The 14,484-nt window shown below is 39.8% G+C and overlaps 1 protein-coding gene and 1 long non-coding RNA gene across 2 annotated transcripts in view; one reads left to right on the forward strand and one right to left on the reverse strand.

Annotated features, from left to right (window-relative positions):
* The first annotated feature begins 974 nt into the window (after positions 1 to 974).
* Positions 975 to 14,484, forward strand: part of LOC145439253 (zinc finger FYVE domain-containing protein 9-like) — a 29,397-nt gene continuing 15,887 nt past the window's right edge. Inside the window, exons 1-6 of the mRNA XM_080316752.1 lie at positions 975 to 3,322; positions 3,815 to 5,359; positions 6,393 to 6,421; positions 6,476 to 6,615; positions 7,415 to 7,539; positions 13,255 to 13,473. Of these exons, the coding sequence (XP_080172878.1) occupies positions 3,238 to 3,322; positions 3,815 to 5,359; positions 6,393 to 6,421; positions 6,476 to 6,615; positions 7,415 to 7,539; positions 13,255 to 13,473 (2,143 nt within the window). The 5' untranslated portion in view covers positions 975 to 3,237. The remainder of the gene's footprint in view (positions 3,323 to 3,814; positions 5,360 to 6,392; positions 6,422 to 6,475; positions 6,616 to 7,414; positions 7,540 to 13,254; positions 13,474 to 14,484) is intronic.
* On the reverse strand, positions 9,434 to 12,194 carry LOC145439258 (uncharacterized). The gene is made up of 3 exons (XR_013915126.1): positions 11,787 to 12,194; positions 11,192 to 11,251; positions 9,434 to 10,279 (listed from the first exon to the last, which is right to left on the reverse strand). It is a non-coding gene; the product is annotated as an uncharacterized LOC145439258 (long non-coding RNA).

Here is a 14,484-nt window from a genome sequence, read left to right on the forward strand (position 1 = left end):
GTTTGACACCCCTGATCCAGCCCCTATCGTATTCGTTGTGAGGAATACGATAGATTTAACATTAAACGGTTCGATATACCAATACCGAGAAAACCATTACCGAGAATGGACATTACCGAGAATGTCATTACCGAGAATGGACATTACCGAGAATGGACATTACCGAGAATGGTCATTACCGAGAATGGACACCACCGAGAATGCACATTACCGAGAATGACCAATGTCAAGAATATAGCTTACTGGGACTGACGTTGTCGAGAAATTTATACCTGAGCATCGATACCGAATGTGGCGACGCCGTGATGCACAGACACGACCTGTGCATATGCATAACATGCCTGCATTGCATATATTACATTCTCGGTAATGTCCATTCTCGGTAATGTCCATTCTCTGTGGTGTCCATTCTCGGTAATGGTTTTCTCGGTAATGTCCATTCTCGGTGGTGTCCATTCTCGGTAATGTCCATTCTCTGTGGTGTCCATTCTCGGTAATGGTTTTCTCGGTATTGACCGGACACCACTCTAAACACGGACGCTGTATTTGGTTTAATAGTATTAATATTAACCGCTATTCGGATTTCTCTGGAATCCCGGGGACTTTTTGAGTCGTTGCTCTATCTCGCCCAGACATAGCTTCATTGATCATTTGCTACCATCGTTTAATTTTTCTTCTATTTTTTTAAGTACCGCAACATTTTTTACAGCCAGACTGTTCAGAGTCAAGTGTACCTGTTTGATGCTGGTGTGATCAGACTAGATGACCTTCACGGTCTTATCGATCATTCCTATCTAATACCGAATAAAGTGCATGCATATTTTCTGTACCACCACCACTGCCATGTGTTATGTATTTTGGTTGGATGAAAATGAAGACTCTCTCTTTCTCTCTCTCTCTCATCCGGAGGTTAGTTACCTTCTTACCTATATAGAATAACTATGTCGTAAATTGCTTCAAGACGTCTCGACATCTTCCTATCTATCATTGCATCGCAGTCTTGTTGTGTATTGAAATGATGAAAATTGTAGCAATAAAATGATCAATCGATCAAGGATCATAGAGTGTCATATTTTATTTCCGTTTATGCGAAATTAGTGCCATATCATCTCTGCAATGATTTTGTTTACTCTTACTTTGCTGTCTGTCAGCTGTCGATGGAAATGATGGGAAGATGGATGATTTTGATGACTGTGGGTATTTCGTGTTGGATAATGTATTTTATATTATTCTTTCGCTAGATCATTGTCATATTGGCATGTTGGATTACTGAACTTGTACTCACAATTTGTTCTCCTGATCTGTATAGTTAAGTTCAGTTTCAGTTTTGATTTCATCATTTTGAAACAGCACAATATTGCGATGAAGGAATAAGGAAAAAGTCGAAATCTCTATGAGCAGACTTTCAATCGAACACACTCACACCTTGGACTACAACATTTAAGCCTAAATTTAAGCCTAGAGGCATGAACACTATTACGAGTAAGATGAGGATAAAAAGGAGTAAAGGACAAGCAATTGAAATAAGGTGGCATGGTGTTGGACTATGGCAGGGGCGGGAAACATACGGCCCGCGACGGCATTTTGTCCGGCCCGTGGACAGATTCCCGTCTTACATGATATGGCCCGCGACCCATCAGTTTGCCGACATTTCACACTACTTGTTTACTACGTCAAATGTTAGTGACTGTGTGTTATTATATCCTGGTGTGCGCACTGCGCAGCGTGCGAGAGTGGAGCTTACGGGTAAGTTCGTCGAAGCGAACTCATCCCTAATGTTGTTTGTGGTAATCATGGTGTTAGTCGTCCACAATGGTCATTTACACCTGAGCGATATTTCTTATTTTTCATTCCGTAACCGCCAACTGCTGGTAGCACGGCACACGTCGAGCCAGACTTTTATGAGATACAGCAGCTTAATAATTATGCCTATGAGATGGCGAGGAGAAGCCTTAGATAAAGCTCCAACTCTTAGATAGGAATTGTGGAGTCGGACATTGGTTATGTAGCTGCGGATTATACATCTACGCTGTCTTGCCACCTACTAAATTTGGGGCACCGGGCTTATCGGACGTCTTAAAATCATAATTTAGGATTGCACCTTGTGTTGATTGATCAGAGGGAAGCAGTCACGGCGGTGCATGTATGACAGCGGTTCTCAAGCTGGGGGACGGGAAAATATCTGAAGGTGGCACGAAGTCACATTTACCTAGAAATTTTTCGCGCTCCACGCGATTTACCTCCAGTTTATGGTGATTGGTCTGTCTATTGTACGAATTTCATATTTGGGAACTCTCCCATCAATAGCCATAACCTTTAATGCCATCAAACTATCCGTTGGAATGGTTAGCATTCTGATTTATCTCTTCAATATTTTGTGATATCATGATAAGGAAGGGGGGCGCGGAATTTTTCACCAACAAAAAGGAGGCGTGTTTAAAAACTCCAAGAACTACTGCCGTATGACAATGCGGTTCTCAACTCCAAATTGTCATCGTCATTATCGGCGAGAAATCGTTTCAAAATGGCATTGCTGTCGGTAAAATACATTCTTTAAATACGATTTATTCCTTGCATAATTGAATAAATGGGTGAACAATCTATCGATTCAGCAATCCGGCCCGCCAAGTAGCCTACTTGATTTTCCTATATCCGGCCCGCCGACTGGAGAAGTTGCCCGCCCCTGGACTATGGTATGTCAGTTTCAGATTGTAGTCTGGAAATGTCCTAAGGGCAGTGGACAGACAGTAGAATCATACAGTAGAATCTGATTGTATTTGGTCTTGAATATGGAGATACCGTTACTTGACAACTCTCAGATTGGTGGTGAAATACTGTCGTGGGTGGCCCTGGTCCATCATACTTCATAAACGGCCTGGTGTATTCTCTTGATCATGATCAGACAGATGATATGCTCAATTGTTCATTTTTAAGTAGTTAAGGTTAGTTGGTTAATTTCTATCTTTGACAGAACCTACTGAGAACACTCTCAAGCACACATATTAATATATCCATTGTCTGTTTTCTCCTTGAATTTGACATCGCTTTTCTAGGCTGAATTGAAGTTAGCTTTTACTTATTTAAAAATATGAAGGGGTAGTCAGTCGGTGCTTATTATGCATGCACACACACCATCGATCATGACACAATCAGGACCAACCTTACATCTGTTGACTTCAGTTTACCTGGAATAGTTCTATGTTATGAAGTTGATAAAATACGAATATCGATAGCAAGATGGATGATTCCTTTCTGGCGGTTGCTGGTAACTTGGATAGTCTCCTTGACGAGTTGGAGAAGAATGAAGATGAGAAAGTTGAATGTATGTTTTTGATGACTGTTCTTTTGAAGTTAACCGGCGTTCAGTTTCTGAGTTTCCCAATGTTTTAATGAATAGATAAATTTGATTGATTGATTGGTTTCGAATGCTCAAATAACGTATAACCTATATTATTCTATTTGAACTTAAGAGCTAGAATTGATCACATGTGTTTGCAAAATGTAAAGTGCACACATAATTTTATTCCATTTTTGTACAAATACGAATTCTTTGGCATTGAGCTGATTATGCGCAACAACAAGGCCTACATTTTTGGAATAGTAGCTTACCTGTTGTACAGACTTGGTGGACCAAATTAATGAATAATTCTGTATTTCTGTATAAGGTGACCTCATGTGGCATTGAATGACTTGTATTCCATTACTTTGTTGAGGCAATAGCAGACGATGTAAATGAAATAAATATTTGTAAGTGCACATTAAATAAGGAGCAAAATCTTCAAACATATATGTTATATTTGATTGTATCTTTCAGCCCATCCATCGACTCCAGTTCATGTCGAAAAATTGGAATCCACAGGTGTTCCCGTCAGTCCGACTACTGTTATCAATCAGACTTTGAAACCTGCAGAACAGTCCAACGACGGGCACTTGGGAAATACGAATGGCGAGATGCCGCTTGCCAGTAAAACAGACATCATAAACAATGACAACTTCTCACTGCAATCATTTGATAACGGAAGTACCGAGACCGCCAGCGAGAATATCAATATCACGAATGGGCTACAGCAATCAAATTCCGATCTCCTGTTGGATCTATTTGGTGCAGTACCAGAATCAACGGCGCAGATTGGCGCTACCACACCCCCGTCAGCCATGGAGTTTTCTCCACTGAATCCATTCAGCGCATCTTATGCCGGGGTTTCATCCTCCCAAAATGGGCATGATGCCTTTCTACAGACTAATATGATGCATGATATTAATAACGTTGATGCAAATGATGTAATGAATCTATTTACGACCGATATCGTAGAAACAACAGTTGGTAATGATATCAACGGAACGTCGGAGGAATTGAACAACTTACCCACTAATGAAGATATGCAATCTTTAAAAAATCCAGTGTCTGCAATTACACCGAGCGAGCCATTTCAAAGCGGTGCGCTTTCTGATTCACCATCGTTAGTTTCTATGAGCAACAGTGCGGATGGAAATGTAACTTTTCAAAATCCCAGCGAATCAACGCAGCATTTAACGGCACAAACTATTGCAGCCAACTCTGAAATCGTAATCCCAAACGTAAACTCCGCTACGAATCTATCTCGTGAGACGCTTCCAATCACGTCTGCATGTCCGCCTGTTGGTAACGCTAGCGATACTTTTGTCCAAAGTCCAATCAATATCACACCAAACGAAAATGCAGATTCCTCTACTAGGCGAGAGGAACAGTCTATGGAATTTATGAGAGATGTTGAAATAAGCAAGGAAGAATTCGATCGATTTTGGGAACAAGTGGAAAAAGACGACAGTAATGTTGATGATATTGCAAGTCAAGGCTCCACTTTTCCAGGAGGCGTAACTAACACGTCACATATCGTGACGGTCCCTTCTTTACTAGCAATAGATAGTAGCAGTATCGGTAGAAATGACACTCTAGACCACACGTTGCAATATAATCCGAACGTTGCCGCAGATATTTTATCTGAGCCTGCCAGAAATGAATCGTTGACGGTTCCAGCTGTTAACGTTAACGGAGAAAACCCTGATTCGGAAATTGTAACGTCGCCCGTGTCAGTACCGTTTGACGCATCTCTAAAAATAATCCCGAAGGGGTCTCCTACATTTCCGCTAAGAAGGAAATCAAAGCCGCCTGCTGCCCAAAATGATTTATCTCCCCCATCGCCCGGGAGGGAATGCGTCGAAGACAGCAGCCCTGTATTAAGTCTGAACGTAGATACGCCTGTTGAGAGCAATGCGAATAGCCCACATTGTTATCCTGCTACTCCGCCGCCGCCGTATTCCGAAGAGATGCATGCGAATTTCGAGAGGTCTGTGTCGCCTGCTACTGTGACTGCTTCAGGTTTGTGTGCATCCATTTGCTCTTGATTTATTTTGACGGTTAGATAATGGGTTCTTTCATAACGTTCTTCTTGAGGTTGAATGTTCTCTGCGCAGTTATGACCTGAGGTGTCCTTATGTAGCCTATTCGTTTTTAATTCTCATATCGGATAGCGGAATCGTATGAATATAAATCAGGATTGGCATGGCTGAACAAATCTTTGCATAGTCACGGCTCCCAGCACTAAAATCATTCTCTTGCAAATATTCAAACGAAGCTTCTTTAGGAATATTGCCATAAAGTATGGCCACCTTACTGCATACTGTGTTTTTCGTTCTGGGTTTTACCGCTATTTCAGAGCACTTGGTTACTGGATTGATATGGCCATCAAACAGCTAATAGCAATGGAATATAATCAACTGATGTAGGTTGTAGGCTACCAAAAAGTAGCTTAGAAATTTGGCTTGAAATGAACTTGTTTGTTCTAATGACACTTTGATCCCATTCATTGTAATGCTGTATTGAAAATAATAGGCTACTCTGTTCCTGATGCGATGCAAACGCGCAATGAAGTGTAGTTCTATCATATAACAAGTTGAGCCTTTTCAAATCTTTTGAAACTGAATAGCCACTCGTAATCAAATATAGGTCCATTATTTGCCCTTGCATTATGCAGCATCATTCAAGATGTGTTTACTTTATTGCGATGCCAAATGTAAAGAACTGTAAGCGCTTATCAGTAGGCCAGCATGTAAATCATCTTTGTAGTACCGATATTGCACGCATTAGACTTGAGCTCTGCGGAATTAACATCCGTCTCATACATAGAATCTTTAGTTCAAGTTGTTCAATCTGCTTCAATTATCGAAATATTGTCTATTTGTAGGACTCGTATCTAGCTAGGTTGTGCCTCTTATATGTAACCAGGTACTGAATCACTACCGATCGGCATGTAGAATAAAACATAATCTCATTACCTGACATCTGACCTTGTAAACCAGTTATTATCCACGAGCGCAACAAACATTTACTGCAACCGATTTTTTTGTTTCAGAACCTCAGGTGCCCAGTCAACAGGAACAGGTAAGCCAGTGTCTGAATATTATTTACAGGGAAATTGAAAGGGTTACCTTTCAGAGCAATGACTTTGACATCTTACCGAGCTCCATATTGGAGTCTATAACGAGACCGGGTGAAACCAAACCAACGTGGGTTCCGGATCAGGACGCGCCGCAATGCAGCAACTGTGCGCAGAAGTTCACTCTTGTTAGGAGAAGGTAATAACTCACAATTTTCACTTATCCAATGGCTTGTACAGGAACATGCAATTGCATTTGGATCTGAGAAGGTATTTTAGCCAGATTGCAATAGGAGCTGGATTAACAATACCTATTTCAAATGATTTACAATTTTGATATGATTTTTTCTTAGAATATGAGTGATTAGCAGATCTTGGACTTGAAAATGGCACAAAATGTACCAATAACTCTGCCAGATGTAGCAGAGTTGATACTGAAGTAATGTTCTGAACTTTTTCCCTCAAGCAGGCTTACTCTACAAGTAGCGACTGCATGAAACAGGTCACGATAAAGTGCAAAAGTAGTTGTGTAAGAATGTGGTAAAAAGATACACAAATATTTAGCTTGAAGACTGAAATCAGTATTTCGAAATTTTCACGCCAATATGTTTTTTCCCTTTAACCTGTGGCAGCAGTCCGTGATGCAGGGTGGGCTAACTTGCTAAAAATGCTGAAATTTTTCAAAATTGCATCCCGTGTTTTCGATTAAGTGACTCTAATGCTGGCCGCTATGTCTATTTTTCTAGTTGAGTGATGCCGCTAATATTTTATACGATCGCATACTGAAATTTGAAATTTTGAAAGCTTTTGAGACTGAGAACAACGTTTCCAGTACCATACTTGAATGTAGCCACAACAGTATGACCTCTTAGCTCTTACCATTAGGCATGTGCCACATTTATTTACGTTTTTGAGATAACCGATCACTCGATTTGTTTAATTTCGCATGATTTAACGATAACTTTCGCAACATTCTCATACTTTAACTTGCTTTACAGGCATCATTGCAGGGCCTGCGGAAGAGTGTTCTGTTCCAACTGCTGCAGCGACAAGTGCCAACTCAAGTATCTAGAGTACAAGGAAGCCAGAGTCTGTCTCATGTGCAGTTTGGCGATTAAGCAAGGTGCATACCGTAACTATTATTTTTCATGGTCCTTTTATTGAACTGACAGTGACTGCCTTGCTTCTGAACTTTGTTGTTCTCCAAAATGAATTTTGTTTGTTACGAAACAAGCATGAACTTGGGTCACGGTTGGTGTCTCGTGAAATATTCGTTATATGACCACTTACAGCGGAGCATTTCAAGTCTCTGCTTTGAGATTTGCTTTCAGAGCCAAAAGCATGTAGTAATTACTGCAGGCTGATATTTGGCTTGTCATATTTCGAAGGTTGGAGTTCGGTGCCATTTTTACTGTTACACTTGGAATAGATTAAATCGAGATTGCAGGATTTGAAAGATTGGACGATATCGTTAATAGTAGCTCTATTGCAAATCTGCAATTATTGTCATGCTTCATTCACAATTCTCTTGATAAAACATACAGCTGTGGCTGTGGTATAGCTTTATCATAGGCATCTAGCGAGAATGGCATAGATTTTAACATGATTTACCTGCATATTGGTACAGTACTTGGTTTACTTTGACGTAATCATTGTGTCAACTGTGCGGTTTACTTTCGATTCGATGACTTTCATGCATTGTAAAAGATAAACACTAAGGGTGGAGGCCAAAAAGCTGAGTAAAAACATCCTGGATTTTCGCTTCATCTGCGAGTTCCAAGATCTCCCGATTTAGAAGTAGATGATCCGCACGCCAAAACATTGGATGTTCGTGCGAAGTTAGTAGATCTACGAATCCAGGATGTAGGACGCTATTGCGTCAAAATGACGCAAAATGTAGTGATCCGTGGAAGGTTGCCATGTCAACCCATCGACTTCGTAGTAAATATTGCTTTGGCAATGCTGATTGGAACGTCGTCGATTTTGGTCATATGCTATGAATGCCGTCGTTTCCTAGGTAGACTTATGAAATTGATTTGAAGCCACTTTGCAGCTTTAATGCATATCACTCTGTAGTTTATTCACAGTTATAAGTTCTAAAGACGGCATTGCAAACCGGTACTGTTGTTATTACTGTCTGTAGTATGGATAATTTGGACATCGTAGATGGCAGTTCGGATGACGAGAATACAATTGTTGTGCCCAGGCATTACTTGGCAGACATATCGGACTTATTTGTAAAATACCCAGAAAATGAATTCGTTGACCGCTACAGATTCTCCAAGGGAGCTACGGTAATTCTATTGGAGATGATTAAAGACAGCCCATGGTTGGAAGTACGGTGCCAAGCTTTGCACCCCATGATGTAATTACTCTGTGCTCTCCGATTTTTTGCTACGATCATTTTCAACAAACAGATGCTGACTTGATTGGTGTAACCCGAACAACTGCACGCCGAATTATCCACTGCATTTCTTAAGCATTATCAGAGAATAGAGAAATGTTGCATGAAAGGATATTTTTCTTTGAACTGTCAAATGGACTGCAATCCCAAGAGAATGCCGGTTATGACTAATGCTGTTGTGAGGTGGCCAGGGAGTACTCATGACTCAAGAACTTTTTCAAACTCCAGATTAAAATACGAGCTCGGCCAGAATAAATACAATGGGACTTTGCTGGGAGACAGAGGCTCTATGCTCTAAAAATGTACCTGATGACTCCATTAACAAATCCACAGGCTGCACAAGAAAAAAAATACAGCTATATGCACTCAAAGACACGCGTGCTGATCAAGCAATGCTTTGGCGTCCTCAAACAGCGTTTCCAAATCCTATGCGAATGCAAATCGAAAACACCATCCCGGCAATCATTGCAACAATATGTTTGCACAATTTTGCTACAAAAACCAATGAGCCAGTTCCTGATATTGCAGTTGCTCCCGAGGAAGCTACGGATATAACATCTGAAGTTGGATACACTGACGCAATAGCCGATCTTGAAAATAAGATCAACACATATTTCTACTAATTATGTTTATTTTAAAATTTTAACGAACACAGTAAACCGTGCTGGTGTAAAAATAATAAAGAGAATGAAATGTGCATGACTTCGTGGAATGAAAGATTCAACTACAATTGCACTGTAGATAATAAACAAAGAGCAGGTGTCCCATTACTTCTAATCAAATTGACAAATATGAATTGAAAAAATGTACCGAAATGTTTGCACCGTCGACAATACCTATAAGGCGGAGGAACACTTGGCAGGCAGGCACAATGAAATATTATAAAGAAATGTTGCATTTCAAAAAATTTGCACCGTCGATAATACCTATAAGCAATGTTCCCTCTAAGCTACTCACGTGCGCAAATGCGCAGTGCTGACATGGTCTCTGCGCACAGAAAATCCAAGTTGCGCACCAAAAAATTCGAAGTGATGACTTTTTTTACAGACGTTTACGCACTGTTGTCCAAGGGTCTGCGTAGTGAGTTGCTGAGTGTGCGCAAACTTGTCGAAAATTAGAGGGAACATTGCCTGTAAGGTGAGGAACACTTGTCAGGCAGGCACAATGAAATATTATAAGAAATGTTGCTTTTCAGAAAATGCGTATTCGGCTATTTACATAACTTGACAGGAAGGCACAATGACATAATTGAACAAAGAAATATTGCATTACAGATGTCACTAATTCCTCAATTGTCCAAGGTCTAATCTATATTTTTCCATTTTTATCGCATGTTCTTCAATACGCATTTTGAATTCTTGCTTTCTGAAATATCTTTCTTCGTCTCTCATGTCTTTTCTTTCTTTGAAGAAGAATCAATCTTGCACACCATCAGTTCAATTCTCAGCTCATTGTTTTTCTGAATTAAAAGAAGTTCATATTGACTCTGCGATGATGTAGTAACCTGTGATTAAACTAAAACTTGTATTAAGAAGCCAATCACAAAAGAAATCATTTGGAAATTCTCCTGGTCTTGTTGGCTGATATTTTTTCCTCTAATGGATGATATCAATATCTGTTCCCAAGTGGGGTATCCATTCGATATGAACTGTGAACCAATAATTGGTCAGTCTCTAGTCATTAAAAACTTGTATTCCGCAACCAGCTCATCACAAAGTGCAGAATTGGTAGTTTTCATTGTATTGTATTTATATACTAGAGCCCGACTGATATTGGAGTTTTGGGACGATACCGATAAAACCAATATCCAACTCCTTCACCGATAACGACTATAGCCTATATTCAAATTGTGTGGAATACCGTAAAATGCGCATTTGAAAAACTTCAGGGCATCTATTTGAACAGATTTACAGCCAATGCTATACTTGGAATGAAAATAAACTAGAGAGGCTGTATCAGGACACCTGTAAAGTGTAATATATGTGAATATCAATATTCTCAGTCTAGTGGTCAAAGATTATAGTTTATGGACTTCCTATCAATCCTATGACCATGCTGTGACCTCACGAAAACTGCCCATACATATTCATTTCCAATGGCCGATACCAACGATTCTTTCAAAGAGTGATATCGAGTCTATATTATCGGCAAAGCGATATAATCGATCAGGCTCCATTGTATACCATCTTATATCAATTGTTACAGGATTGTAACTATGTGCATTGCACTGGTAATCGGCAATCTTTCGAGCAGTCAAACACCATTTCCATTCTCTCGTTAGCAAAAGTTTGCCAAACTCCCCTAAACTGCAAGATTGTATATTATAAAATATCAACTCGACTTGAAATTCAAATGAGTATAAGCTACATACCAGGTGGCAGATCACTTGTCTTTGTCACGTATGTTGACTGCAATTCCATGTAGCTTGTTTCTGAAAAAATGTGAATGTTTCAGAAGGATTTGAGGCTATACGTATGTTTACACATGTACAATGCACATGCATATGCATATTTGCTAGTGATGGTGGAAAAGACTGATCATTTGACGACTAACAAAAAATCTCATTATAAAATCGCTGAATGTATGACAAGAACGTTTGATATCGTGAATGCATTCCCTTTAATACACCATCGGGTGAGAATTCGATATAATATATATCTACACTTTTACAATTGATATGTTAGCAAAAAGTAGTGATGAAAATAACGAGAGGAGTTGCCTCTGACACGAACCGATCATCATCATGGGGAACACTTCTCGATGTGGTCAATGTATCGAACAAGTTCTCATTACTCTCTCGCAAAATAACTTACATGATTGATTTTCTGCAGTAACTATAGACAATACGGTGGAATCACTTTCAAAATGATGTTCAAGTGGCAGAACCTGTGCTGGTATGACAGCTATAACCATTAATTTACTGATATGCGCCATATTATGGATATAATTAATGTCTACAAACTTACCTTGAAATAAATATCACCGTTACCGGGTCAGATACCATAACTTCAGTCACTCTTCCAATTGAATGTTCCGAAGGCCTTCTGTCATTTTCAGTTTTGACACTTTCTCTTGTTTTGAAGCAACCTTCAATTGCTGTTCTGTTTTTTGCCATGTTTGGTGATGTGGCATTTCACGGCTTGGTTGATTGTTTCCAATGCAAGAGAACGGCTGAATTCGTTTATTACATAGTTTGTATGCAATTATCATTAAACATTCTGTAATAACATGATCATCAGTCAATAAGGAGAAGCACAATTGAGTACCGGTAACAAAATATCACCAACATGCAGTATTCACTACCTTTATAATGAACCTCAGATAAGCAATTTCAATCTACAATGTTATAACTATTACAAACCACGCCAAATTTATATGCTTTTGTACCTTAATCCAGACTTTGATCCTGGTGGTGACCAGGATTAAGAAGCAGCAGTCTATACTCAGTCGGTTCTGACAGAATCTTACTAATCTACCTTTCTGGTCCGCAGAAAATCCAGCAACGTGCAAAATCCCCAGATCTTTTATTTGATCTATATTTTTGGCCCCCACCCTAAGGTAACTTCCTATTACTGGGACCTGATTGAGTTGCATAAATGCAAAACACTCGGTACATTTTTAGTGTGGAAAAACAATGCAGCCGTGTAGGTTCTTTGTTCGAAACAAATTGAACCCGAGTTTGTGTTAAGTTTTCAAGTCCACCTCTGTGTTGACATTGTAGTGAGCGTAAAAAATAAGTTACTGTACTGAAGTCAACATTTAATGTATTTTTTTAGTATGAGCCACTTTATGTTAAGAGCTCTTGTGACTACTACTGTCCTGAAGGGCACTTATTACTTCCATTTTAAAACAATATTTGGTCACATTCCTGCAGATCAGACGGTTGTGAGGCCAGCAGCAGAGACTTTTACCCGATACTAGGGTTTTGTTAACATACCACCATTCCTAGATAAGCTTTTCCAAGGAGTGACAATCTAATTTCACAGCTTATCAGCTGTAATTAGTTTTGCCAAGAACCCACAATCTTGGGATAAGTATTTATGATGGAGAAATGTAGTCTAATGTTATACGGCTACGCAGGCTTCACCTTCATGCAGGCTTCACATTCATACGTGTTTCAGTATATTAATAATTTAGACATTGATTGATTTGTTTGTAAGTGATTGCCAGTGTGACCAGAGGGTGCACATTAGATCCAGTTTTCACAGGACTGGATTTGTTGTCCTGAAAATTCAATGAAGGTAATTACGAGAATAAGAACTGCGTTGTTTAAAATGCTGCACATCAAGCTAGCTCTGCTGTTTGTTCATGATACACTCTGGGTTATTTTGTAGACAGGTTCGAGTTCAATTATACACTTTTCCTATTACTACCCACACCGCTGTAATCTATATTGTGCTACACGGTGTATGAAACTGTCCGTTTTTTCCCCAGCCGATGCGATTGCGGCTCAAATTTCACAACGAAGGTCGCAAAGACAGGCGACTGCGCCACGTCCTAGTATTGAACCAGTTCCTCCCGCCAACGTAGTTCAGACGCCGGAACAATCAGCTGCCCAATCGCAGTCCCAAGATGTTGAAAGCGTTATCTCGCCGGCTACACAGTCGCAAATACAAGACGGGCCGGCTGGCGAAGCCGTCGCTTCTCAAGAAGGTGCGTGTTTTAATCCAACGCAACGTTCTTTGCCATCGACAAGGGCTCTGTCGTTTGAAATAATCATTTCCGTTTCATTGCATCCTATGCTTCAGAGTGTTAATAGCTTGCCACACGTTGTTTTTGGTGTGTTAATGGCTTACGGGAATATTGCGTCAGGAAAAGCCATGTTCAAGCACCAGTTGTGCACGTAGTGGTTTCTGTGGTAGCATGGGCAGTCGGCGCTGATTTGGTGTTCTCTTTGTTTGTCAACTTATAATAAAGATGCTTGATTGATTTCGATGAATGAATGTTTGCCTTTGTGTCAGGTTTGCTTGTTTTCATAACTTGTACCATTACTGGAGATAACGGAAATTAAATTATCAGTATTACGAAAGTTAAAAATTCATAGTGGTTGGTGACACATAGCCTACCAACTGATGATAAAATTTCAATCCTGGTGATGGGAATTTCACAGTCCAAAGATATCAGTGACACTAACTCGCTAACATATTAAGCTTCGTAGAGAGAGGCCAAATGTAAATTTTATGCTGTTCTGTGGTTATTTTGGTTTGTACCACTGTTTCCCAAGCCTATTTTTACACAGCGCCCCCTTGGTCAATAATTCATGCACCAAACACGAACACCCCCCTACCCCCTGACACCAACGAAGTTCGTTTGCTTATTGCTCACACAAACATTGGCGCTTATGGCCTCCTTAGGTTATTATAGTTTGTGGTAAGCAAAGCTACACGTTATGCCAAAGTCGCAACTCCATAGAAATCTGACTGACACTATCAAGAAATAAAATCGTACAAGCCAATTCCCTTTCTATTATTATCGGATACGGTTTTTAAAAATTCATGGTACTCATTGTGCAGGCGTTTGTAAATGTGTGTACAATAAGCCTCGCTGGCTGAGAATTCTGTTTGTTATGATTGATTGGTCGGTAAACTCAATATTATATGCAGGGTTGCAATCGACAGGGACCCAAAAATAAGGACAGTCGAAAAGTTAGATTACCATTAAAAG

This window comes from Botryllus schlosseri, chromosome 5, assembly GCF_051294905.1.
Source record: "Botryllus schlosseri isolate E-star chromosome 5, Bs_hap1, whole genome shotgun sequence".
In the NCBI taxonomy this organism is placed as follows: domain Eukaryota; kingdom Metazoa; phylum Chordata; class Ascidiacea; order Stolidobranchia; family Styelidae; genus Botryllus; species Botryllus schlosseri.